At 35.1% G+C, this 25,740-nt stretch overlaps 1 protein-coding gene and 2 long non-coding RNA genes across 3 annotated transcripts; 1 reads left to right on the top strand and 2 right to left on the bottom strand.

Annotated features, from left to right (window-relative positions):
- Positions 1 to 3,596: 3,596 nt before the first annotated feature.
- LOC113274582 (pectin acetylesterase 9-like) lies at positions 3,597 to 9,472 on the bottom strand. The gene is made up of 13 exons (XM_026523967.1): positions 8,646 to 9,472; positions 8,460 to 8,542; positions 6,949 to 7,078; positions 6,251 to 6,330; positions 5,747 to 5,833; positions 5,330 to 5,454; positions 5,135 to 5,195; positions 4,962 to 5,018; positions 4,788 to 4,865; positions 4,581 to 4,686; positions 4,334 to 4,482; positions 4,045 to 4,144; positions 3,597 to 3,952 (listed from the first exon to the last, which is right to left on the bottom strand). The coding sequence occupies exons 1-13, from the start codon at positions 8,896 to 8,898 to the stop codon at positions 3,948 to 3,950; spliced, it is 1,314 nt and encodes a 437-aa protein (XP_026379752.1). The 5' UTR covers positions 8,899 to 9,472; the 3' UTR covers positions 3,597 to 3,947.
- A 2,914-nt stretch (positions 9,473 to 12,386) lies between these two features.
- LOC113273419 lies at positions 12,387 to 14,314 on the top strand. The gene is made up of 3 exons (XR_003322388.1): positions 12,387 to 12,514; positions 13,870 to 14,036; positions 14,148 to 14,314. It is a non-coding gene; the product is annotated as an uncharacterized LOC113273419 (long non-coding RNA).
- Positions 14,315 to 24,268: 9,954 nt separating this feature from the next.
- On the bottom strand, positions 24,269 to 25,166 carry LOC113273418. Its single transcript, XR_003322387.1, has 4 exons — positions 25,040 to 25,166; positions 24,873 to 24,923; positions 24,430 to 24,599; positions 24,269 to 24,347 (listed from the first exon to the last, which is right to left on the bottom strand). It is a non-coding gene; the product is annotated as an uncharacterized LOC113273418 (long non-coding RNA).
- Positions 25,167 to 25,740: the final 574 nt, after the last annotated feature.

The raw sequence follows: 25,740 nt of genomic DNA, 5'->3' as shown, positions 1-25,740 counted from the left end.
GGAGTAACAACCAAGTTGGCAGATATGTTGTCTCGACCTCTGAGCCTTAATGGTGGCCATGAGAATTCAGCCAATTGTTCCTCAAGAGTATGCGGAGTCGTACGCATCCAGCAAAGACTTCAAGAAGGTGTTAAAAGGTTTAAAGAGTGGTTTGAAAGGCGAGTTTGAACTTCAGGATGGAATGATATACAAGGGTCAGTTACTTTGCATACCAGAAGATGGAGATCGTTTACAATGGTTGAGAGAGGCACACACATCTCGAGTTGCTGGACACTTTGGGATGAATAAAACTCTTCTTAACCTCCGACGTTATGTCTTTTGGCCTAAGATGCAAGATGATGTGGCTAAGCTAGTTAGAGGGTGTAAGTTGTGTAGCACATCTACGCCTTCCAACAGAAAACGTGGGTTATATCTACCATTGCCAGTACCATCAAGGCCTTGAGAGAGTATTTCTATGGATTTTCTTGGTGGATTACCAAAGACCAAGTATGGGTATGACTACTTGTTCGTTGTGGTCGACCTATTCAGCAAGATGATCGCATTAATTCCATGTACAAAGACGGTTACGGGAGTCGGTGCAGCAAAGCTCTTCTTTGAGCACGTGTGGAAGCATTTTGGTTTACCTACTTCGATTATTTCTGATAGGGATAGTCGGTTCCTTAGTCACTTTTGGGATTCTTTATGGAAGATGATGGACACTAGGTTGAAGAAGAGTACAGCTTCATCCACAAACAGACGGACAAACAGAAGTGGTTAACAGGACTATGGTTCACATGTTAAGGGGATATAATTCTAAGCATCCTAAAACTTGGGATGAGAGTTTACCATATCTACAGTTTGCTTTCAATAGATCAGTTCACAGTTCTTCGGGAAAATCTCATTTCGATACGTGTTATGGTTACTTACAACCTAGTCCTTTTGATCTAATATTATCTAGTGACACCTCAATGAGGGGAAAGGAAGGAAGTGAACGACAAAAGGCACAAAAGTTCTCGGAGAAGATATCTCAGATTCATGCGACTGTTGAAGCAAAAATAAAGAAGTCACAAGCCAAATACAAAACAAAGCATGACAAGCATCTTGTACCTTGTAATTTTGGTGTTGGTGACTTGGTATGGATAAAATTAGGTAAGGAGCGATTGAAGGGAGAAGGTAAGAAGTTGAAGCCATTGAGGTATGGACCATTTCGTATACTCGATCAGATTGGTGACAATGACTTTCGTCTAGATTTACCACCTTATCTAGGAATGTACTCGGTCATCAATGCCGAATACTTGAAGTTGTTTGAACCACCATTAATTGATGATGACGACGACGACACTATGATCTTACCATGAGTAGAAGACTTATGGTTTGATAGAGAGGAACCACTCAAGGAAGACTGCATATTGGAGCGAAGAGTGACTAAAACACGACAAGAAGAGAAAGAAGCTTTTCTAATTGGATGTCAAGGTCAAGTTCCTAGCAAGGCCATGTGGTTTAACAAGGAAAAAGAGACTATCGAGTTCCCTAACCTTCATTTTAACTCTCACAGGAGTTCAAGTTCTTAAAAGGGGGACCCATGATACAGGTGTATCCGTACTCCTTTAGGTAACTTAGTTAACCTCAAGCTAAGTTGAGGGAATAATCCTATTCTAGGCAGGAATCCTTGTTTAGGCAGAATTCCTAGTTAGGGAAGAGTTTTGTTTTAGGCAATACTCTTAGTTTAGGAAATAGATTCCTAATAGAAGTCCTTGGTCGGCTGAGTACGATGAAGGCTATAAATAGAGGGCTGCTGATAGCTAAAACACAGATTCTAGGCACAGGAAACCTAGCAAACAGTTTAAGGTTGAACCACTGTTTAGAGAGATTGTGAGCGTAAGAAAGAGAGAATTGTAATCGTTTTCTTGTTCATAATTTAGAGAAGATATCTTTCTTCGAATTACTACTTGTGTTCTGTGTTTTCTAAGTTTCTCGTATATTATTATTCTGAATTCCGCATGTATAATAATAGTCGCCAAGGTACATAGATCAATACGTATCAATAGGTAATCAAATAGTAGAAGAATCTTTTTCATTGAATAACCATAATCAAACAAAATGCCAAGTAGAGATCAGGTAATATTAGGTTGAGAAACTGTAACTAATATTTTAAAAAATAAGCTTAATTAAAATATATCTGAGCATTGAATAACCACAATCAAACAAAAGTTCAAGTAGAAATAAGCTTAATTAAACTCTAATTGCAAACATTTTGCCCTTGGAAGTCCTTGAATCCTCTTTTATGATAAACGTCATTTGCTGCCTTCTCCTTTGAAGTCACATCTTTTCACTCTAAATTCAAATCACGAAAGATGTATGAGGATATTAAACTTCGCATGGGCATATGAGTTGTAATTTGATACTGAGATTGCTAAGTTGCTACTTATCCTATTTTGAGTTAAGCATTTCCACAAACAGTTTGGGTGAATAGTTTACTGAACTCAAAGAACCCGCTCTCTTACCTTGGAAAGTAGAGTTGACAAACTTAATTTAAACATGTAACATGTATTAAAGCTTAAGACTCAATTTGAATTTCTAGGTTATTCTTTGTTGTATCTGAAGTGAACTTAGTGTATTACAATTTACACTTTGGTATAATTTTGAATGATGATAATTGAGAGTCTACTCAAGAGTTTGAAGAGAGTCAAATTGAGAGTTAACATGAACTAAAACAATCGAAGGAATCGATAATTTCATAAGTATGGAGAACCCAACGTACCTGTAACGTAGATCCAATTTTTGCATCAATTTTTGATTTCAGACTCAAACCTTGAAACTAAATTCAAGAGGTTGCATTAGGGATTATAACAGAAGGTTAGGTTTATGTGAAAGTTGTTTGAGATCAAATCGGGTTTGAATAGAGAGGCTAGTTCGACAATCAAATCCGTGCAAAAGAGAAGTTTAGATTGAACAAATGAGTTGTTGCTCCGTCTACGGTGACGCTGCAGTAAAAGCGAAAACACGAGGGGCATGTTGGTCTATTCATGTCGATCAGCTGAAAAAAAATCCTTTTTTATTATAGTAAGATTTACATCAAGATGCATTCAATTTTATCCTCGCTCTTTTTTAAAATTTAAGTCAGGATAAATTCAATTTAATTCTTAATATTTTTTTTGGTGTACATTTCACTCATATTAATTTTTACTCGTATTTTAGAAATATTTAGACAAATGATCCATTTTCCTTAATCTCTTGGATATTGTGTATAAGCCATTATTGGGCTTTTATTTGTGATGGGCTTAGCAAATACATATGCCGGAAGTTCGGCGGTTTTCTAATTAGAAACAGAAGCCAGAAAATCACCAAACTCATTCCTTGTTCTTGTCTCTGTCTAATATAAAGAATCAAACGATATGTCGGACATTTAACACTCTAAACCGAAACCAGCTCATCCCTTAAAATGAAGAAAATGTTTGTAGTAGAAATGGTTGGGTCTTTGGATTATTAATTGTTTTTGGCAATAACATACTTGCAGCAGCAGCCGCGCGCCGCGGGGAGTAGGAGGCGAATAGGCTGATGATAGTGAGTCATTAACAAGCAATAAGCGCAAAATTTTTAAAGCAGCGCAGATCACTGAAAAATTTATACACTAATGACATCAAAGAATGCAATGTAACTTTATTTTACAACTCTACATTTGTAAGACATAAAGCATTCTGTATAACATTGACGCATGAATGATGATGACTATTCTTGTCAAGTAATCTACCTCAACCGATTCCCGTATACTCCTAATTTCTTCTTCTCCACATATGAGAAGAATTCTTAATTTTTTCAACTAAACTTCGCCCTAAAACAAATTTCTTCTATCCATCTATACTGTAAAATCAATGTATGAAAACATTAATATCGAGACTGATGAATTCACACCCGAAAAAATGAAGAATCAACTTCATCAGAAGTCTTTGTCAATGTATGAACACCCTTTAACCTGGCATAAATAAGAGCAATTATCAAAATCCCGCATGAAAAATGCTTAGCATGCAACAACAATTAGCAAGAATAGTTGGATGGTGTTTGTACCTATGGTGTTGTGGCAGCTATTATCACATGGATATGCACAGTCAACCAACTTGGTTACCCTTCTCTCGAAGTACCAATCGCCAACTGACTCTGCTATCGTCTGTTAAAAAATTAGTATCTCATTGTTAGTTCTATATATCCGAACTCAATTGTGTCTATAACGCTAAGCAAATTTCATTAAACTCTTAAAAGACTTTCAGGTTCATATGAGGAATAAGCAAAATGTGCAGCTAAATACGGGTGCATTTTGCAAAATGTACTTAAATGAGCACAGCTGAAGTTTACATACCCTATTGTGAACTCTCGGGGAATCTGGAGCAAACCATGTGTCTTGGGACTCACTTTGGCAATGAGCGAAACATGAATTTAAGAACATCCCTCCCGTTTTGGAGTACTCGTAAAAGTATAACAAAGCTTTAAGCATTTCAAATCTAAAACCTGTAAGTTTGATATTGAGAGCCTTAATCAGAACAGTCAAAGGAACATCTAAAAGGCGAATACAGTTAGCTGGTAGCTAGTTTGAGATAAAGAACAACCTTGTAATATAGTTAGCTGATGCAGATTACACGCTGCAGGATTATTTTTACATCGACTCCAATGTCCACGCAAATCAGTAGAAGGTGGAACGAGATTATGATGAAACTAAAAAAAGAGTTTGATCAATTTTTTCCGAAGGAATACAAAGCGGGGTTCGTTTGAAGTTTAGCATTTCAAAGAAAGCTAAACGGCAAACACATTCTTACTTGGAATACATCATATGCCGAGTTTAGGATGAAATATGGTGCTTTGACATAAGGCAAAGCATATTGCGGAAAGAAGCACTGTAAGAGAGAAAGGACATATGAGACCCATGCACCATAAAGAACGTGAAACTTTTGTTCATACGACAAACTATAGTCAGTTTAGTGGACTTGTACCTGATACGGATAGTAACGTGAACTAGTACAGTTTTCATTCAGAAACTGTTCTGTGCCCTGTAAATTTACTTCTCAGTTTTTTGGTATACAAATAATTGAATACTCATAGTACAATGAAAGTCTAGCCTTGTTGGGAAACAGATAGCGAAGTAAAAGTTTTGCTGTAAACTAACCTGTAGAAGAATAAGTTGTTCGAAAAATTCCCTTGCGGTGTGTTGCAAACTAATGTCTCTTCTGAAAAGGGGCAAAACCAATGAACAACATAAAAAAAACGCTAGACCATAGATAGAACTATTAGACTAAAACTGGTTAGCATACAGTTGTGTTCGTGTGTGTGTGTGTATGGTAAGGAATGGAGGATCACTTACATATCAAGGAAAAATCCAGCGTCACTCATACATTTTGCAGTGGTATTCTTGGGTAAAAAACTAGTGAAGTTATCACAGTGCAAGAAAGTCGCGAGACCACCAGCAGAACAACCTGAGAGCAGAGCCTAAAAAGCCAAAATTTGTAAATATTCAAACAAATTGATCCTTGAACTTCAGTTAAGATATACTATGTGAGACCACAGATGTGAATATGTACTCAAGGCCCGAAATAGTATGTTTCTGATCCCAAGCTACCGACAAATGTACAAATTGCGTGCAAGATGTACATGCCATTATAGAGTTTGGTATCAAACTATGCAACAATAATTCAAAATTACCCACTTATGTAAAAATATAATGAAACTAGTTAAAAGGTGAAAAAATAAAAAGAAGAAGAAAAGCTTTGCAACCACTTACCTTGTCTGCAAGATTCAAACCCTTGGGAAGAAGATCAAGAATGATGGCCTTCCAAATCCTCTGGCCCCTAAAGTATAGCTTTACTGTCTGTTTCCATGCCAGTAAGTAAAACCCACCATCAGTAAATCTAATCACTTGTACAAAATCATAGGTCTTTTGATTTTTTTTCCCCTCCCACAAAGAGAGTTGCACATGGGGCTGTTTCTTTGTGGTTGTCAAGAAGACAGGAGTCAGATAAAGTCAGACATGCTCAGTGGTCACACCCCAAAAAAAAAAAAATAGATGGTCAAAGATTTCTGACTTGACCTTTTTTGGTTCTTCAATACCATACCGAAAGACACCCAAAATATGACAAAGATTGGTCTTTTTGTTAACAAAAGGTAACTTCTTAATTTTGTATTCCTATCAATTCCCTTGATGGGCATATATGAAAAGAAAAAAAAATGGCTAATAGGCAGGCCAGAGTGCTCAACAAAATTTGAACCCATATTAGACATAACTTACTTCATTTTGATACAGGGAGTCCCCGGAAAATGACGCTCCGTCGCAGTATCTAAGCTTAACCCGATTCCAATTATGAAAATCTAAAACATATGTCAGCTAATTTAGTCGACAGTTTTTACTGTAATCACAGAAGTAAAAATGACAATGTAATGGAAACCATGATGGAAAAAAATGAAAAAGACTTGAGAAACATGAATTCTTCAACCCTACCTACCAAAGGTCCAAAACTGGGTTCTTTTGTTTTGTTTACCAACTGAGTTAATGGCATTGTAGTATACACTCTGCTCCTACCACATGTATTCTATGCATAAATGTTGCCAGCTGCAAGCTTATAGTATAAGTTATGGCAATTTATGCAGCATCATTGTTGTTGCCAAAAAAGAGTAAAGGAAAACAATGACACAAGTCTTATGGTTTTTCTGTCCTGGTTCTATTTATTATTAATTTACAGCCCAACTAAGTTATGTCTCTAGTGCAACCCAATGTGACCTAGTTTTGCATTTTAGTATGCTTTTTCATTTTTCTATTTTGGACCATGGGCATTCAAGTGAATGACCCACCTAGATTCATCTTACTTAACTCACATCAACATATGCATTCTTAAATAAAAAATAAATATCGATAAACAATTTAATGCTGAAGAATTTCGAACTAAGTAAGCAGAAATCGGATTTCTGATGACAGTATCGTGCTTATACCAGGATTTAAAGAGGCATTGTTGCTTAGAATCCCATTGAAGTACTCCCATTTGCTCATGTACCTGGTCGATCCATGTCGAGATTTTGCTCTTTCCAAACATGACTCAATGTCATTACACCAACCACCTCCCTATAGACAACAACAAATCAACAACTTACAAAGAAAAAGAGAGCGAGCATAATGTACCAATAATCCAACAAACTTCAATTTGAAGAAACAATAATAGGTAATTATTAGTTTGGTAATTATATTTTGATTAACTGCGAGTGTCCACCGTTTAGGTACACGGTCACGGTTCGAATAGACGAATTACTTGAAGTTGTTGCTTTTGCTTTTGGATGATGATGAAAATGGTGGTGGTGGTGGGCACGAGACTAAATTCTTCTTCACTTTTTTCTCCAAGTCCTTTTCTAATTTTTCTTCAGTGACTATGACTATCTCCACTTGAATATACATTTTCATACACAGATTGATATTAGTTCTTTTAGGTGGGAGCCATTTCGGTGCTCCAAGTGTGATAATTCACCAAAGAAGCTTACTAGATGGTAAAGCAACAAGAGCTACCGTTCTTTTCAAAGTAGAAAGATTGCCAATATGACTCTATTGTAGCGACCATTTGTGGAATCTTGAATAGGAGGATGTAATTAACAATCAAACAAAGGGAAAACTCGTAATACATTCCTCTGGATATGGGCGTGTTCACATGATTTATAAAGGAGATAGCAATTCAGGAATTTAATTGTTAAGATTGTGTTGTTTTATATGGATCCAAATTTCCTTGTAGAGTTTCGCACATCCCTTTATAAACCATGGTTTTACAAATGACGTTTAGTTCTAGAATCCAAATAACCTCAAAGAACACTAGAGGCCAAAAAAAAAAAGATAATTTCACTTTTGGTTGAATGTCATGCATCGTGGAAGCTATTACAGCTAAAGTAAATTCAAATTTAATGATATTCGATTGGTCAAACAAACAAAAAATTGTATTGGAAATCTTCGATTTTTATCGCAAGTAAAAATCTAGAAATCATTTACAGAAATCGAAAGTAAATATAATTTGTTTCACTTTTGTTCTTTTCAGTTGATTCAACAATTATGTTCCCAAACTGAATTCTGACTTTACTTAATTGGATTAGGAACTTGGAGATATAAGTAAATTGGTCGGTAAATCTGTGGTGTCTTGATCTAACCTCAATAATTGCTTAACCTACCTTATTAGCTAAAACAACTACTAATACAGTATTAAGCTTGTCTCACTCAAATGAAACCTGTAAAGTCAAGCGCAGTAGTCCGACAGTGTACAATTTGGCTACTTCCTACCAAATTCACGCATTGACACAGCTAATTACGAAAGAGACACTCTTTCTGGTAGGGCAGAAATAGTAAAATAATACTACCGTTACCGTTGTCTTTCTGTGAGGTGTAAATAAATATACTTATTTTATATTTTTTTAAGCAGGTAGAAAAAATAAAAAGAAAGAAGAAGAAGGAAGGGAGTGTTTGTTTGTACCTCAAATTGTAAAAGCCAATTACTTACTCCAGAACCATATCCTCTGTCTAGATGATATCCAGGTAGACTCCCATCCAAACAAACTACAAATAAATCACCAAAAATAAATTAATATTTACTAAGAAAAAAGAAACATATTAGCTAAAAATAATTTCGATCGAAGAAGGTAGAATGTGAGCGACTTACAAGCTCCTTGAGTTACAGCGTGTTGAACCAGAGTCATCTTCACAAGATTCTTTTTGGTTTCTGAATAAATTCCCAATGGTGTGAATGCTAACAACAATACCCAACTAATTAAAACAAACCCATAACTTGTTGTATTCATCTTCTTCTTCTTGTAATTTACTGCTGAAACTCGATTCGAAAACTGAACTTCTCCTTCTTGTTCAGATTGGGAAAACAGAGATTGAAATGCAATGAATGATCGAATTGGAAACATGGGTATGTTTACTATGGAATTGAATGCCTGTATCTATCTTTAAATCGGACCAACTTTCATTAATGACACAACATTCCTCTGTATCTTGAAAAAACTCTACTATCAATAATTTTACCAAAAGGCAGAAAATTTCCCCAGAAGAAATCCTAGAATTGAATTTGATTAATGTTAGGATTATACGGGATAATTCAACAAAGAATGGGTATGAATCTTAAATCGGATTAAGTTTTTTCTGTTACAAATGTTATCAACTGAACAGCTAGTGTATTGATAGTAGACTATACAAGGGGATATGAGAAACCAATGATTTTTGGCGGTAAACAATGAGAAAAGGCGCGGGAATTTTGATTGAATTTTTGTTAGAGCTCTGTTCTTCGCCTTTGTTTCTTGAATCAGAGACACGTAGAGATGGAAAGAGTAAGTAATGAAGAAGAAGAAGAAGAATGAGGAGATAAGGGATGGCTTAAATACTGCTGGTATGCTATTATAAAGATTGGAGACGATGATGGGAGAGAGAAGTAATTAAATCCGATGCTCTGTTCTGCTGTGCTCTGGTATTTCTTCTTAAATTTGTTCTGATTAGTTCTGAATGATGAAGGAAGGAGGTAACAGCTTTTATCTGGAAATAACAACTAAAAACTGGACCCCACATTCAATCTGTGTCTCCGTATTTAATTTGTTTATTCTCAATTCAATGCACATCTCATTTGTTCTCATCTACCGGTAATATTTCTGATGTGATGAATTTTTAACGTCCAAGATTGTACCACGTAGCCGTATTACTGAAAAAATAATGTATTAGGATGACTTTTGGTAAAATTATTAGGTGTTGATATTACTGATATGAGTTCGAAATTGACGAAGAACACGTTCTTGCGGGATTGTCTGGGACACTGGTTGGAACATTCCTCGCCAACCCAAAGTCCAGGCCAAAATACTGGCCAAGAAATTATTTTATGACAAATTCGTTGCTTGTTCTTATTTTGTAACTAAAAAAAAATGAAACTGGTGGTCCATGTATCAGGGCTTTTGGATTACGAGAAGATTTTGCACGGGAATATGCTAGATCTCCGGGCTTATAATTATAACGATACAAAAATATAACCAATCAATCAAAGTCAGATTTTATATTTCCAAAGGTTTCGAGTCTAAACTTAAAAAATACAATCAGCTTAGCAAGTGCAATACATTCTACCAAGAAGAAAAAAACTTCTTTAGAGGAAGTATATTAATGACCATGAAATTCTCTGCATTCCAATAGATAGGCAAGGCCTATGGCATGTTATACGCAGTGGTGCATGTGAATCGTGATAGCAAAGTGTTGGCCGCCGAAAATTGAGTATCATCCAATTGGGTCGAAAACTTAGTTTCCAAGAGTGCAATATTTTCGGCCCATTATTAATTAAAACTTTAGGTTTATCGGCGGAGGGCCATATTAATAATGCTCATATGTTTATCATCCCAAACTTTTTATGTACTCCGAATTACTAACTAGTTATTATACACTATGGCACATGTCATAACAAAGTGTTGGTAGGAGAAAATTGATTATCCAATCGAGTCCAAAACTTAGTTTCCAAGAGCCTAACATTTTAGGCCCATTATTGATTATTACGGTATATTTTTTATTTTCAAATCTATTAGATAAATTTTGATCTGAAACTGTATTGCTCCTAATGGGCTCCAGTTTATGCGGGAGAGTACCAAAATTCATGTACGACAAACTAGAAAGCCTTATTTTGATTAGTAATTTGGCATCCACTAGTGGAAATCAGCAGTTTCGAGACCGAGAAAGCAAATCATTTAAGTCGTATCTATGACTTGTTTTGTCGGTCAAAGAAAGGGTCGTTGTTTGAGCATCTTTTTCAACTATGACGTGTCTCTGGGGGTCGTTGAAAATCTTATATCAACGACTGATTTTAACGGTTAATACTTTATGACTGATTTCAATCGGTCATAAATATAAATCTTAATATAAAAAAAATAGATTCAGATTGGCTGTCTGACCTGACTGAATCTGATTGAATCTGACTAAATCTGAAATCAAACACAAATGAAACTCAAATGAGAATCAAATGAAACTCAAATTAGAATTCAAATAAGAATCAATTGAAACTCAAATTAGAATTCAAATAAGAATCAAATGAAACTCAAATTAGAATTCAAATGAGAATCAAATGAAAACCAAATTCAAATCAAATAAAATGAGAATCAAATTAAAGTTGCACACAAATAATTATTCAAATTACACAAAGGATTAAAATCTGTAGTTCTGACCAGTGTAATCTGTAGTTCTAGGATTTGATTACAAAACGATGAACTAAAAAACTATTGATTAAACACCAAATTATAAACTCTGATGATGATGAAGAACTTATTCCTACTACATAATGGTGTACCTGCACAGCAAAAGCCATCAGCTGATTAATGTGGGGAGGTCACCATACTCAAGAAAATGCTTATAAATCCTCTGTTTAGACCAATATAAGTTAAAAATGCTCTATTCACATTTGAATTCAGCTTACACTTGGGCTAAAAACCAACTGAAACCTCTGAACAAAGTACATTGATAAGACTTTCTTACAGTTGGTGCAAACTAACCAACATACCAGGCCATAGATAGAGACATCATGATCAGCAAAAATGTGAGCTGCCCTGATAATGTCATAATGGAATGCCCAGTAACTGGTGGTTACAAGACAACAAGAGGATAAAGAGTCATGTTGTCCACACCAGTAGTACGCATCTCTTTGCAGACTGCACAAAGATAAATGATAGAACTTTTAGTGTTAACTAATTTAACGTAAGTTCCACTGAAATGTGAAAAATGAAGGAAAAACAAAACAAGCAAAGGTAATAAGATCAATGAGGAATCTAATGTACAAGCTCAGGTATGAGTTCATTCAGAGGCATGGCTTAAGAATTAAAAAAAAAAAATCAGATACAAACGTAAGCCAATAGAGTTGTACAAGTAAATACCATGAGTGTTGATGATCAAGTACAAGAACCCAGTTAATGCATGTACACAACATGATCTTTTGGATAACCTGCGTGTTGATACCAGAATTTCTACAAGTGTTCAGTTTTGAGATTCAATTATTACGAATTGATTTGTTTAATTTCAGTTTCAGGGTATGAATTTATTTGTTCTTTAGCATGTTCAAATCTGGGTGTTTTATGTAAACTAGAATGTGAAGTTATTTTGGTTGTTTCTATGAACCAGCATGTTTAGTTTCTTTGATCTTTTGAAGTTACATTGGTGATACAGTAGTTGAATGGTTCTCAGTATGACCGAATTTTTCCAATGAAAAGTACTGAAATGTTAATAACTAGATATGTGGTGTTTTATATAGTTCTAGTGGTGATTTTTGAGTTATTTGTAGCTTATTCACTAGGACTAGGTACTTTGTTTTTGTGACAGACTAAGTTTTCTCGGGTTTTGACTAAACCCAATAGAGTTAGAAATGGCATTTAGTCACTTGGAATGTGATTAACTTTTTTGTGTCCGCCTTAATAGTTAAAAAATGCAACTATTTTCTTCACACACACACTTGGAGAGTAATTGGTGGTAATCACTAATCAGAACCTGGGTGTTGTTGGACTGGAAGCTTGGAGGGTTAGTTCAGCATTCTTGCTTTTTCCCCTTTTGTTTTAAACATATGCTTCTTTCTATCATTCTTGCAAATATTGGCTGAAATTCTTGGTTTAGTTGTTATATGTCCGTTTAATTACATTGCTGATGTTATTAACATCGTTAAAAGTCTCCACAATGGATTGTTCCTACAAATTGGTGATAAATTTTCATGGTTCAGAACATCTGATCCTTTGTGCTACATATGGTTCTGTATTTTGAAGCATGTCACTTGCTCGATATTTTTCCTAAAAGAAATGTATTCATTTCGGATGCTATGCTTACTGCTAAATCACGTCATACTAGAAATACCATACTTTGGATCTTTTCCTTGTTAACATGTTTGGTAGATGTAAATCTCAAGCCTGATAATATAAATGATCGCTTAAACAGTCACTTATTGAAGGTGTTTTGGTCCACTTTGAATCTCTGTGAATGCCTGCGAATTCTAGGAATGCGATTATTAGTGAATGCATGAGTGCAAGATATCTTGCCAACTGTAATGCTTGTATTGGATTTTGAGATTTTGTTGAAATTATAAGTGCACATCTGTCCTTAGAAACCTCCACATAATCACACTTGCTAGCTGGAGGTTAGTTACTTGCCCAACTAAACTTCAAGTTTTAGGAATGTTAAAGATGTTTACAAAACAAAGACGCCCAATCCATTTGATGAAATTAAGTAAATGGAAGTCGAACAGTCACATGGGGATTAACTCTTTATTTTGTCCTTATGAGACCTCTTGTACTGCTATGTTTGGTGAGATGGTCTTAAACCTATATGGCCATGTCTATGTTTGTGATTGCATCATACCGGACCATTACGTCTGCCATTTTATCGTCTATATTTAATAACAATACTTCCGTTTAACTATATCTTAATTTGTGTAAACCAATACAGTGAGCTATCGAGTAGCTAGTCATGAAGTGTAGAAATGGTTTTTAAATGGCGAACTCTTAATTAGAAACCACTAGAGCCTTTTTGGGGTAATTAGATCAGAGAACTCACTTCCATTTTGGCGAGCTATGAAATTGGATGATGGTTATCGTTGTTTTTGAACTGAAATGTTTCTTTTGCTCTAACCGGCAACACTTTCTATTGTAGTGGTTGTATTTTAGATATCCTGCACCATGCCATGATTCCTTGTATTGGATGGAAGATGAATAGGAGATGTCGAGGCTTTGTACCTTATAAATAGAATGACTGCCCTTTTTCTGTGATTTGTTTTGCTCTTGTTTTTTTTATATGATCGCTTGTTATTTGTTTTATTTGATTGCTTGTTCTGTGATATGTTTTCTCTTGTGCAATATTTTCTGTCATGATGTTTGTTTGTTCTCCAGGTTATGGCAGCAGTCTTCGTCAATGATTACGGACAACCAATTTCCAGGAACTGCACAACAGTGGTCACTGGAAGAGCTCATTGGTTCGTACACATGTGCCTGTTTCATACAAAAACCGGAAGATTGTGCCTCAGAAGAATAAGGATGATGTTTGGAATACGCTTAAGGTACAAAACTTACCTTAGTGAGGGTTGTATCCTCAGTTTTTGTTCACTCCTTTAACTTCTTTTATAGTGGGTGTATCCTCAGTAAGCCATTAATGAGATCTGACTTTACAGGACGAATTCAATATACCTGAAACATTGAAGGAAATTGTTCAGAAGTCCATGGTTGGTCCATGGAGGAGATTCAAAACTGAGTTACCTACCGATCATTATGATTTGTACCCTACTCATGAAAAAAGGATTCTACATGTTCCACCAACTGTAAGAGAAGATGATTGGATAAAATTATGTGAGAATGAAAGAGCAGAAAAGGCAACGCACACTACAAGAAAACTTGGTTTAAGCGACCAAAATCTTAGCAAGATCTCAAAATTTTGGTCGCTTTAATAGTTAAACAACCATGTTTGCAATTACCAAAAACTTTGGATGCTATTAACATGCTCCCATTAAATCGTAGCTACTAATTAAATTTGTGGGTTGCTCCATCATTTTTCCCAGTACTACATAGCGAGTGGAATAGTAGGTTAGTAGCTATTTACTTCAAGTTACCATGTATCAGCAATTCAAAATATGTTTGGCTGCTAAAAACCTGTCTGAGCGACCAAGGTATAGCGACCACCAATTCAGAAAAGGAAAGTGGATGATTCTAATAATGGGAAAGGGAAGCGATCACCAATCTAATGTTTGATGTTTGATGTTGAGATGTTTAATTTTGATTTGTAGAAATTTTACGAGGTGGGTTTCCAATAGAAGTTCTATAGTAATTTTACGAGGTGGGTTTCCCATTCTTTCTCATTTTGCTAATCATTTTCATTCAATTTATTTATACACATTCGTAGTATTCATTCCAAAATTTATATGTTCTACATATTTTCTACGATAATAATTCACTTGTTCATTCCCGTCCATTTCTAATACATTACTCGAAATTCTATCTAACTGAAAACCGAAGGTAATTATCGAATTTGTTTCCAATCATTACCTAACTCTTGGCTTTCTATTGGCCAGATAAATTTGAAAAATCGTATTCCTTGTTCGTTTTGTAATTAGCACAATTTTGTATGATCTTAAATACTATTTATATCCTAATTTCGTGATTAAAAAAATATTTGGGACAGAGAAAAGGAAGAATCAGAAAAATCTGTTTCCTATGATTTAACATGAAATTGATTTAGGTGTTTTATCAAAACCTTGAAAATTTTAAAATTATATCATTAATTCCTTTTTTTCAAAAAATCGGTGGAACTTGGTCAATTTTCCCGATTTACTGTCGGTAGTTCCCATCCTCGGTGAACTACTGAAGGACATACAGTTAAAATAATGGATAACTGGATAAACCAATTTATGTAAGAGAAACTGAGTGAGGTCCAACGATATTGGGTGAGATTGATGAATAACATGTTAAATTAAGTCAAAAGGAAGGAAATTTAGTTTATTTGATCGATAACCATATAAACTCATGGAATCTAAGAAAAATTGAGTGAGATCCAGTAATATTGGACAAAATTGATAAATAATGTCTTTAATTAATTAAGGTCGATGAACATTCAATTAAAATGATAGATAATAAAGAACCTAATGATTTTGGGAAAATCTGAGTGAGGCCGATTGACATTGAGTAAGATTGACAAATAACAAGTGAAATTAAGTGAAGCCACGAAAATTCGGTTTATTTGTTAGATAACTATGTGGCGAAATTGACTAAGGTCGATCGATTGAGATGCACTTGTATAAACCAAACAGTAGGTTTCGGATAACAAGTCTGCTCTAATTTATAATCAGGAATCTATTTTTAAATCGAGACCGAAGAAATAGAAGTAGAGACAGACTGCATTTTCCAGATTCATTCTTTTGGATTTTTTTAATCATAATATCGATAACAATGTCCTAAATTTATTAATATTTTTTTTGGATTTTTTTTCGTGTCGAATGTTGATAACAAAACCGGATACATGAGTTCGTATTAGCACAAACAGAAACACACTTGCTTCTCAATCCGTATGAGCATCCCAAATATAATATCAACTGTCAAGATCTTTTTCTTGGTCCGTATGAGTGGATCAAACAAAATGTGGTCCGTCGATCATTTTAATTTTCATTATTGGTTGTATCCCTCAACCACTCGAACTCTAATTCATATCTGGTTCTCTCTTTCTTTCTTTCTCTCCTTCGAAAAACACCTCTCCTCTCCTCCGAAACACACCGTCGGCGCTTACATGTAAATGTATTTTTAATATGCCAGAAAATAGATTTTTTAAGGTTTTAGGGTATATTCCAAAGGAATCTTACATGTAAATGGATGGATTCATCGTTCTTACGAAGTTTCCGACTTATAGTAGTTCACTCATGGCCACATTTGAAGTTCGAATCAACACCGAGCTTCATATTTATCGATTTCGATGATGTATCATGCTAAGTTTGAAGTTAGAACCCTCCCGGAGCTTCTTGGATCATAGTTTGTATGTTGTCATACCACATTTGAAGTTCGAATCAACACCGAGCTTCATATTTATCGACTTTGATGATGTATCCAGTTAAGTTTGAAGTCATAACCCTCCCGAAGCTTCGAAGTTCATAATTTTATGTAGTTATACCACATTTGAAGTTCGAATCAACACCGAGCTTCATATTTATTGATTTCGATGATGTATCATGCTAAGTTTGAAGTTAGAACCCTCCTGGAGCTTCTTGGATCATAGTTTGTATGTTGTCATACCACATTTGAAGTTCGAATCAACATCGAGCTTCATATTTATCGATTTTGATGATGTATCCATCTAATTTTGAAGTCAGAACCCTCCCGAAGCTTCTAAGTTCATAACCTATATGTCGTTATACCACATTTGAAGTTTGAATCAACACTGAGCTTCATATTTATCGATTTCGATGATGTATCATGCTAAGTTTGAAGTCAAAACCCTCCCGAATATTTTTGTCTCATAGTTTATATGTTGTCATACCACATTTGAAGTTCGAATCAACACCGAGCTTTATATTCATCAATTTTGATGATGTATCTAGCTAAGTTTAAAGACAGAACCATTCTGAATTTCGTGGTCCATCTCTAGGAATCTTATAACTGAGTTTACCAGTGTGAACTAATTCTACATCATGACCTGTATGACTTGTCAAAATTACTTCATGACCTATGTGACTAATCAAAATTCATACCGGAAGCACTAAGAGAAAGCACAAAAACACAAAGGGAAAGCACAAAGAAACACACTAATTATCGAATTAATTTTTCATTTTCCCGATTCATTCTTATACATCTTTTGGATTTTTTTATATCAGAATGTCGATAACAATGTCCTAAATTTATTAATATTTTTTTTGGATTTTTTTTCATGTCAAAGATTTATAATTAAACCGAAAACATGAGTTCGTATTAACACAGAGAAAGCACAAATAAAACACACTTTCCTTGATCCGTATGACACTCTTAACATAAATCTATACCGTCCAAATATTTTCATAATCCGTATGAGCCCTTCCTACCACATCTTAGCCGTTCAAATTCTTTTAGATAAAACGATTTTTTTTCTCTCACTTATCTTCATTCACTCACTTTTCTCTCGTCTCTCATCTTCCCCTCCCTCAGAAAAAAACTCAAATTCTACATCTGAACAAACGAAACCAAATCTCACATCGATTAATTGATGATGAATGGATTGGAAATGAAGATTGAGATGCAGTCGCTGCTATCGGTAGATTCATGGGTTCTAGTGAACACCCTAAATCTATCTCTCTGCCTCCTTTCTCTATCCCATCTCCATTTACTCTTCTCCTGCATCTTTTGCTAAACTAGATCCCGTTTCTCACACTAACAACTCACCCACCTACATGTCTTTCTCTCTTTTTCAACCAAACCAGTAACACGAAATCACTCTTTTTAACTCTCTTCAAACTTCAGTATCATCAAGAAAGTATGATTCGTTGTTATTTCAATTTATTTTTCAAAATTTGTTTAGGGCTTTTCTTATTCGATGCATTTAGGGATTTTGGTTCTTTTCAGATTCTGAAAATTTTGCATTTTTTTCTGAAATCCGTTACCCTAGGTTTGATTGGGTTCGATATTGACACCATATATTTGTCAGACAATGAGAGTTATGGAAGAATCAAGATATGAGGTTAGCTTGAATTCTTATTACACGAGATTTTATGTCACTGATTTGGATTTGGTCGCTATTGAAGAAATCAGAGAAGAAATATGGTGTTTGTTGTTGATTTGAGAAGGTTGATGGTGGATTCAGAGAATGGGGTGTAGCTGTTGGTTTAGTATAATTGGTTATCATCGGCACTGTCTCAATCTCCTTGATACGGTAACAAACCCCCAATTTCTTACTTCTTTTATTAATTTTTCGCTCACATTTTTTCATCAAAATCTGAGGTTTCTTTCTTTGATTGCTTAAGTATGTCTAATTAGTTTTATCTGGTCTCTGAAATGTTTTTTGTGTTTTTGTTTTGGGTGATTGAAGTCTTGGAATCGGCAGTAAACGCAACTAATGAATCTAGGGATTTGAGGTGGTATGATTCAATTGAGGCTGATAAAGAAGCAGATAAAGATGCAGAAGGTATAAGATATACTTTAATCTTTGTTCAAGTTTTTCAATTTCAAAACAATGCTTGAATTATCTTAACTAGATTGTGTATTTTCAAAAATGAATGGACTGGGAATGAGGAAGCTACCAACTTTGAAAGGTTTAGTGCCGGTGATGCATCTGGCATTACTGCAACCATTCTTTGCTTGCCTATGGATATGGTGGCATCACTGTAACCATTATTTGCTTGCCTATGGATACGGAACATGCCCGTATTCAACTATTAACTTCTAGTTTTGATTTTAATTATTAATATCTCCTGAACCAAATAATGAAAAAATTCCACAAGTCCTATGATTTGATTTATGCATTTAGGGCGAGTGTTTTAAAACTTTTTATCTTTGGACATTTATTACGGATATTGTGGATTAAATAATTAAAACATTACTGAAGTTCACCCAAAAGTTTAAAAATGGATATTTTCTTGTTGTCTTATAATGCACTGTATACATGTTGACGTTTATTATATCTTAACTACTATACTTAACTATGTTTTATACAAAATTTCTAAGATGGATTAGTTTCTCAGATGTACTACTTTTGTTAATTTACAGATCCGAACAAAGATGGTAGCACCTGCTGGGGAAGCGTTGGGTGGTGTTGTTGGTGTCTTTCGGCACATGGTTCAGACTGGTATAGATTTTGGTTCTTTGTTCCTAGTTTTTGTAGATCAGGAAGTCATTGCTTTTGTTTCTTTTAGACAAAACTATCCCTCCTAAGCCCTATCGACAATGGTCCTGTTGTTTTTCTCATTATCTCAACTGTAATCCTTTTTTGTCTGTTTCCAGACAGACATTCCTCCTGCAACTGTTGCTCAAATGGGTTCCACTCTAGGCCATACAGTGTCTCATGGACCTGCACCTATACCTGCGCAAAGGCCTTTTATGCCAGGAGAGAATAACACTGCAGCAGGATTTTCTCAACGACCTGCAATGGGTGCACAATGAAAGCTCCAAGTCCTGCTCAACCATCGCAAACAGTTGCAACTACAGCGCCTGCAACTCCTCCACCTACCGTTCAGTCAGTTGATACATCAAAGTTACTGGTAGGTTACAACTCTTTCCCTTACTCAAAACTCCACATATTCTTTTGGTCTATGTTTTTGTAAAGGAGAAAGCAAACTTAATCATGAACTATATGTCTTCTTAACATTTTGGACATATCCAAGAATGCATCTGATAAGCTTATTCAGCTTTGCCATGCTGGACAATGGTGATTTTGTTACTGACTTACAGATCCAGGTAAATAGTCTAGATAAAATTATCTTCAGTATTATTTTGTGACCATAGAAGGAACTCGTGTGCAGTCCACTTTCATGCAGAGAACCGCTCTATAAAATCGTATTCATATGTAGTCTTTGTATGTTCTATGCAAATTCTTATCATAGTGCACATAATGAGGGCACAATTTACCAAAATACACAAAGATTTTCGTATTTGTGTAAAAGAAGAGGTTTGAAGATGGTTAAATGATTTGGTTTTATGGGACAAAAAGAAATTACGTTGCACAACAGGAGGCAACTACAAGTTTCCAATTAATTCCTTGGAACCTTGGATGCTCATTACAGGTTATGACTTTGTTTGTAACGTAAGTTCAAATGACCACAAGCGAGTGAGACGAGTGCAACTTCTGGCTTGCAACACTTAAGCAAATGATCCTATATGTAAGAACTAACTGTGCATTTCGCTTTTTGTTATTCTGGTTCATTTTTTTTTCTGCAGTTTGTTAAGTTCATAGTATCAATCTCATCTCTTTGTGTTTCTCGTGAAAACTAACTTGTTTGAATCTCTTGGCAATTCCACAGGTGTTAATTACCAAGTATCCTCTAACTGCACCTATCCATTTGGGCAAAGAGCAGACTACAAGTTGTGGAGATTCAGGATTTGCTGGTTTCTTTACACTTGAATGATGAATGATCAGAGAGGAACTTAAACACAAGAATGATGGCAGTATGAATCTCTTATTATGAGCTTGGTGCTACAAAGTCGGAAGGAGTGTTCATCTTTTGTTTCAAAATTAAGGAAAATGTAATGATTAGTTTGTATTTTTGATCTTTTTGTTCCTGTAAAGATTGTTTTTTTTAAAGAAATGATGTAAATTGATCTATGTGATACAATAAAACTTGATTCAGTTTTTAATTTGGTTCATAATTTGTTTTAGTATCAATTTTAATTGTAATTTTAATTTTAATTTCAATTTTAATTGTAATTTTAATTTTAATTTCAATTTGGGATTATCGAAATCGGCCAGATACTTCCGGCACTAGAACAACAGATGTAACGGGTAAAAAGTTTGGTAGCTCAAAAATGTAAGCAACCAACTTCAGGGAAAAAAGTTTGGTAGCTCAAAAACGTAAGCAACCAACTTCGGTAGCTCAAAAATGTAAGGAACTAACTTCAGGGCAAAAAATTTGGTAGCTCAAAAATGTAAGCAACCAACTTCAGGTATTTCACTTGCTCTATTATGGTTGGTCAATCTATGAAGCGATCGGCGTTTTACTTACTCTATTATGGTCGGTTTATCTATGAAGTGATCAGCGTTTTACTTGCTGTATTTTGGTTGGTCTAGCTTTAAAGCGATCACTATTTTGCTTGCTCTAGGAAGGTCGGTCTAGCCATGAAGCAATTAAGAAAAAAGACGCTATGTGATAATTGCTTGATTACTAAAGTGATTTCCTAGCTGCTCTAGACTTGTAGAAATCCCACCTTTTGCAACTCGAGAGCGAGAGCCAAATTAAGTCGCTTTAAGGGTTAGAGCGACTCAATATGGGCTTTTCCAACCAAAAATGACTGGTCGCTTAATCCAACTTTTCTTGTAGTGGCAAATAAGAATTGACCATAAGCGGAAAAGACAACAATATGGCTACACACATTGTTCTGGTCGCAAACCTCATTGCGCATAACAAGTATTTAGGCTTATTTTCCCCTTTTCTCGCAGTTCACACTTTTGTATGTATTTGACTGATACGTGTACTCTTATGCAGTTGTGCATAAGAATAACTTTACTTGAAGCAACTTTTTTTGTTCGATGTAACTTTTTGCTGAATTATGTGAACACAAACCGGCTTATGAATGGATACGTACACTTTCAGTTCATCATTTATTTGTATATGTGTGGGTGTTTTTTGTTCTGTTATATGTGAATGTACAGGGGACTTCACACAAGGTCAGCTGAAGCAGCAGTAGCCAGCCGGGGAAATATCAATCCCTGGTAAGTACTTCAGTTGGTTATATTTGTATTATAAAGTTTAAATTTGTGGATTTTGACCTTCAATTTATACTTGCAAGGTATTATGCTGCTGGGAAGTCGACTACATCTGGATTGGCATCAACTCGTGTACCTGCTAGAATACCGGGTAAGTACTTAACTTGTATATTTTCTAGATTCCATTTTTCTTATAGGACTTTGGTTTGTTGCGCGTGCGAGAGAGCTTATGGAATTTGGTTTGTTTCAGGACCAATTGCAATGATGGCGTGGATCAGTGGTTGCAGTTTTAGTTGAAGCTCTTGATGACTAAATCGTGGGCTTGTTTTTTATTACAAAACCACAGTAAGTATTTCTCATTGTTCTTCTCCCCAGTTTATATTTTTTTGAAGTTTTGTCTGCTTTTAACATAGGTTGGTATATATGCTTATGAAGTTTAAACTTAGCATATACTTTTCATCTATAACTTTATGCAAAGATTTCTGACTTGATGTCTTAAAATTTGCAGTTTCAAGTTGGTCTAGCTGTTGTTGTGCTTGAAGGCTTACTCCAAATTTTCTTAGTTAAGTCCTTAGCTGGCGTAACGGCCTCAGTATGTATAATAATTCTGAAAAACCATAGATGATATAACTATCATAGCTTACCGGTTCAATTGATTGAAGCTGCAAGTTTTGAGTAACTTTTTGCAGTATCTACTTATAGTGATTTTCAAGTGAGAATGAAATGAACTTAGGAACTGAAGTAGGTTTCCATGTATTCCCTAATGTAGTAGGTTTCTACGAAATGGAATGAACTTAGGAACTTAAGTAGGTTCCTACGAAATGAACAAGAACTTAATGTAGTATGATCCTCCACTTCTCTTACTTGCAGCAGTAACCTCATAACTTAGGGCTGATTTTTCTGCGCATACTTCCATCTAAGTATATGTTTTTTGTCTTTGCAGTTTAATTGGATGATGCTCTGCTGCGACAAGTTTGGAGCAAAAAGGTTGGAGAATAAGGCAGACATTAGGTAGCAGTAAGTTTCTATGTACATTCTAAGTTAGATAAATTTGTGAGCATAGGAATTTCTATGAACTGATACTTAGAAGAATTTGTATACATTCCCCTAGTATTTGATACTTGGAAGAATTTAAGTTCTTTTTTGTATGAATCAATTTGAATGTGATAAGAATTGATTGAATGGAGATGCATTTGATTGAAGAAAACATTGTTGATTGTGAATGATAATGAAAGGTGTATGCAGGTGGTTATTTGGAATTCCGGCGTATTCCGGCCGAGAATGAGCTGCCGGTCAACCTTGACCTGGTCAAAATTGGTCATTGTTGACTGATTTTGACCAGTTCAAGGTTGACCGGCAGTAATTTTTTTACAGTTGCAAAAAAATTCGTAACAACTTCAGCTTGTTACTACGTCCTGTTACTAAATATATTCATAACGGCTCGCGCATGTTACGACAGTGCCACGTAGTAACGGCTCTAAGCTGTTACAAGGGCCGTTACAAAAATATTCGTAACGGCCGGTTGAGCGTTACGAAAATATTGTAGCACCCTTTTTCGTAACGTTCTGGCACTGTTACAACCCCTAATCGTAACGCTCAAAAATCATTACGATTCGGAAAAAATGGTGTAGTGATAGTTTGCTTCATGCAGATCATTAGGTTCAACAAAAAAATCACACACATGTAGTATACTTCATCAGGTCGAATGATGACCTCAAAGTTCATCAGCTCATCCTTGCCATTAGGAAATGATATTTTAGTAGTTTGGGGAAGATTCTACTACCAACACGACAAGTAGAATATGAAAACCCACTACTTATTCAAATTCAAGCTTAGCCATCAAAATATGAACTCATATTCTAACCCTAAACATATATGTCAACAGAACACATACATGACTAATGTTTTTGTAAATTGAGCTAACATAGTATCATAATTAGACTTCACTAAGTTCCCCACTTCAACAGAACAAACAGATTGTAAGAAACATTATGCAGTCAGAAACAAATTGACAGTTACCTAAATCTAATCTTTTTTAGATGCAGTCATAATCAGATTTATGTTCTAACTTACAACTCACTCATACATCCAGACAATCCCCATGAAGAGAAAAATGACGCTGCAAAAAATATAAGCACAGGAAAACTGTCACTACAAGTTCAAATTAAATGCTAAACAGTTCTATATTGACAACACAATATTCTAGATCCTTACCGGAGAGGACATTGGTAAAAGATGGGTTTGTCTATTCTTGTGTATTCAACGTCACTCCCTAATTCCGAGAAGCAAGTAGCGCAGAGATTAGGATTATCTCCCACAAAGAGATTCCCCATGTAAACGAATTAAACGAAGGAATAACTAACTTAAAGAGATCCTTAACTAAATGGAAGGAACCAAAAAGGAATTGTATTGTTAAACTTATGACAAAAACTGAGGTCCTATAATAGGATGTACCCCAACATCGCACTGCACGCCCTTGCGGAACACACGACCAGTGCTGTCAAAGTGGCTATAAAATCAAGTTATTGATGTATGCATCACAAAATCTATTACAAAATATGATAAATAAGAGAAGGGTTTTCATAAATTACCTGGTTAGCAACAACCTTAGCCATTCTACTGAATTCCTTTTTCATGACAGTTTTGTGCACCAAAGTTGGAGGGTTATTCTTTTTGTTAGTCTTAGTAGTAGCAAGAAGAACACCTGAATCTTTTCCAGCTTGAACTGATCAAATAGTCTTTGCATTAACACTACAAATACCTAAACCATCACCAAGAAAAATCATTAAATAAATCCCTAAAATCTCACCCAACAAAATCAAAAGAAACCCAAATCGAAACAAACCCACAATAAATCATCCTAGGTCAGCTGTTGTTTGTGAAACATAAATTGAGTACAAAATCAAATTAAAAAACCTCAAATTAAAAACCTAGGGTTTCATTGAAAACTCCAAAAATGAAAATAAAATCAAATGCTTTAAATCAAAATCAGAAGTAAGGAAATGGAAATAGTCATTTTTTACTATTTAATTACCTTATTGCTGGTAAATCGGTTGATACTTTTTCTTCTGCTGTTGTTGAATCCCTGAAATTAGCAAAATAACCAAAACCCAATTACAATAATATCCCAAAATACAGTACAAAATCATATTGAAAACCATGGATCTATTATAAATGAACGTTTTTACAATCAAAGTATACCTTGAACGTTACACTACTCTTGTATTTGCGAGAAAAACAACTTTTACATGATAGAAGAAGAAGGAGAAAATAGAGAAGAGATCTCATCTCTTCGGAAGAGATGGAGAAGATTGAGAATAAATCTTTTCTCGTTTCTTCTGTTGGAGTTAGAAAGAAAAGAAGAATGGGAGAGAGATGGTGAGGGAGTGAGACGAAGAGGATGGAGAAGAGATATTTTCTCTTTTTTCCATTAGAGTTAGAAAGAAAACGAATTGAAGAAGGAGAGAGATTGTGAGGGAGTGATTGGCACGACATCCAACAAATTTTTTGTATTAAATATATTTTTATATATCAAGCCATCTAAAAATTGAACCACAGAAAATACTAGGTTCACTAGTCATGGTGTGGGTCGTTCAACAAGGAATAAAATATTAATAAATTTTTTAATTCAACGACCAAGTTTAACACCTGAAGATGTGGTCCGCATTTTTATTAAACCAGGGACCGTCTTAGAACGGTCCACGGTCAATCGATCGCTATTGAGGGTCGGGGGTGTGGGTCAATAAAATCCTATTTTCCACTAGTGATCCCCATTTAGTGTTATGAAATCCGATTTGGAACATTTTTCTAAAAAACTTTGGACGATATACTTAGAAGCTTGGTCGGGATGGTACGTAGAATGCTTAGTATCGTAATATTGGCCTCGTCCTTGCCTCTCCCAC

This window comes from Papaver somniferum, chromosome 4 (genome assembly GCF_003573695.1).
Source record: "Papaver somniferum cultivar HN1 chromosome 4, ASM357369v1, whole genome shotgun sequence".
Lineage (NCBI taxonomy): Eukaryota > Viridiplantae > Streptophyta > Magnoliopsida > Ranunculales > Papaveraceae > Papaver > Papaver somniferum.
Note: the sequence above shows the minus strand (reverse complement) of the source record. Positions and strands in the feature narration are given on the sequence as shown.

What these genes read in the sequence shown, in the direction of transcription:
- LOC113274582 (XM_026523967.1), bottom strand. Translation starts at nt 8,898, where the DNA reads ATGTTTCCAATTCGATCATTCATTGCATTTCAATCTCTGTTTTCCCAA. An exon ending in CAATGCCTCTTTAAATCCTG is followed by an intron (nt 6,331 to 6,948) that starts GTATAAGCACGA and finishes CATATGTTTTAG; the next exon opens with ATTTTCATAATTGGAATCGG. An exon ending in TCAGCTAACTATATTACAAG is followed by an intron (nt 4,483 to 4,580) that starts GTTGTTCTTTAT and finishes TCAAACTTACAG; the next exon opens with GTTTTAGATTTGAAATGCTT.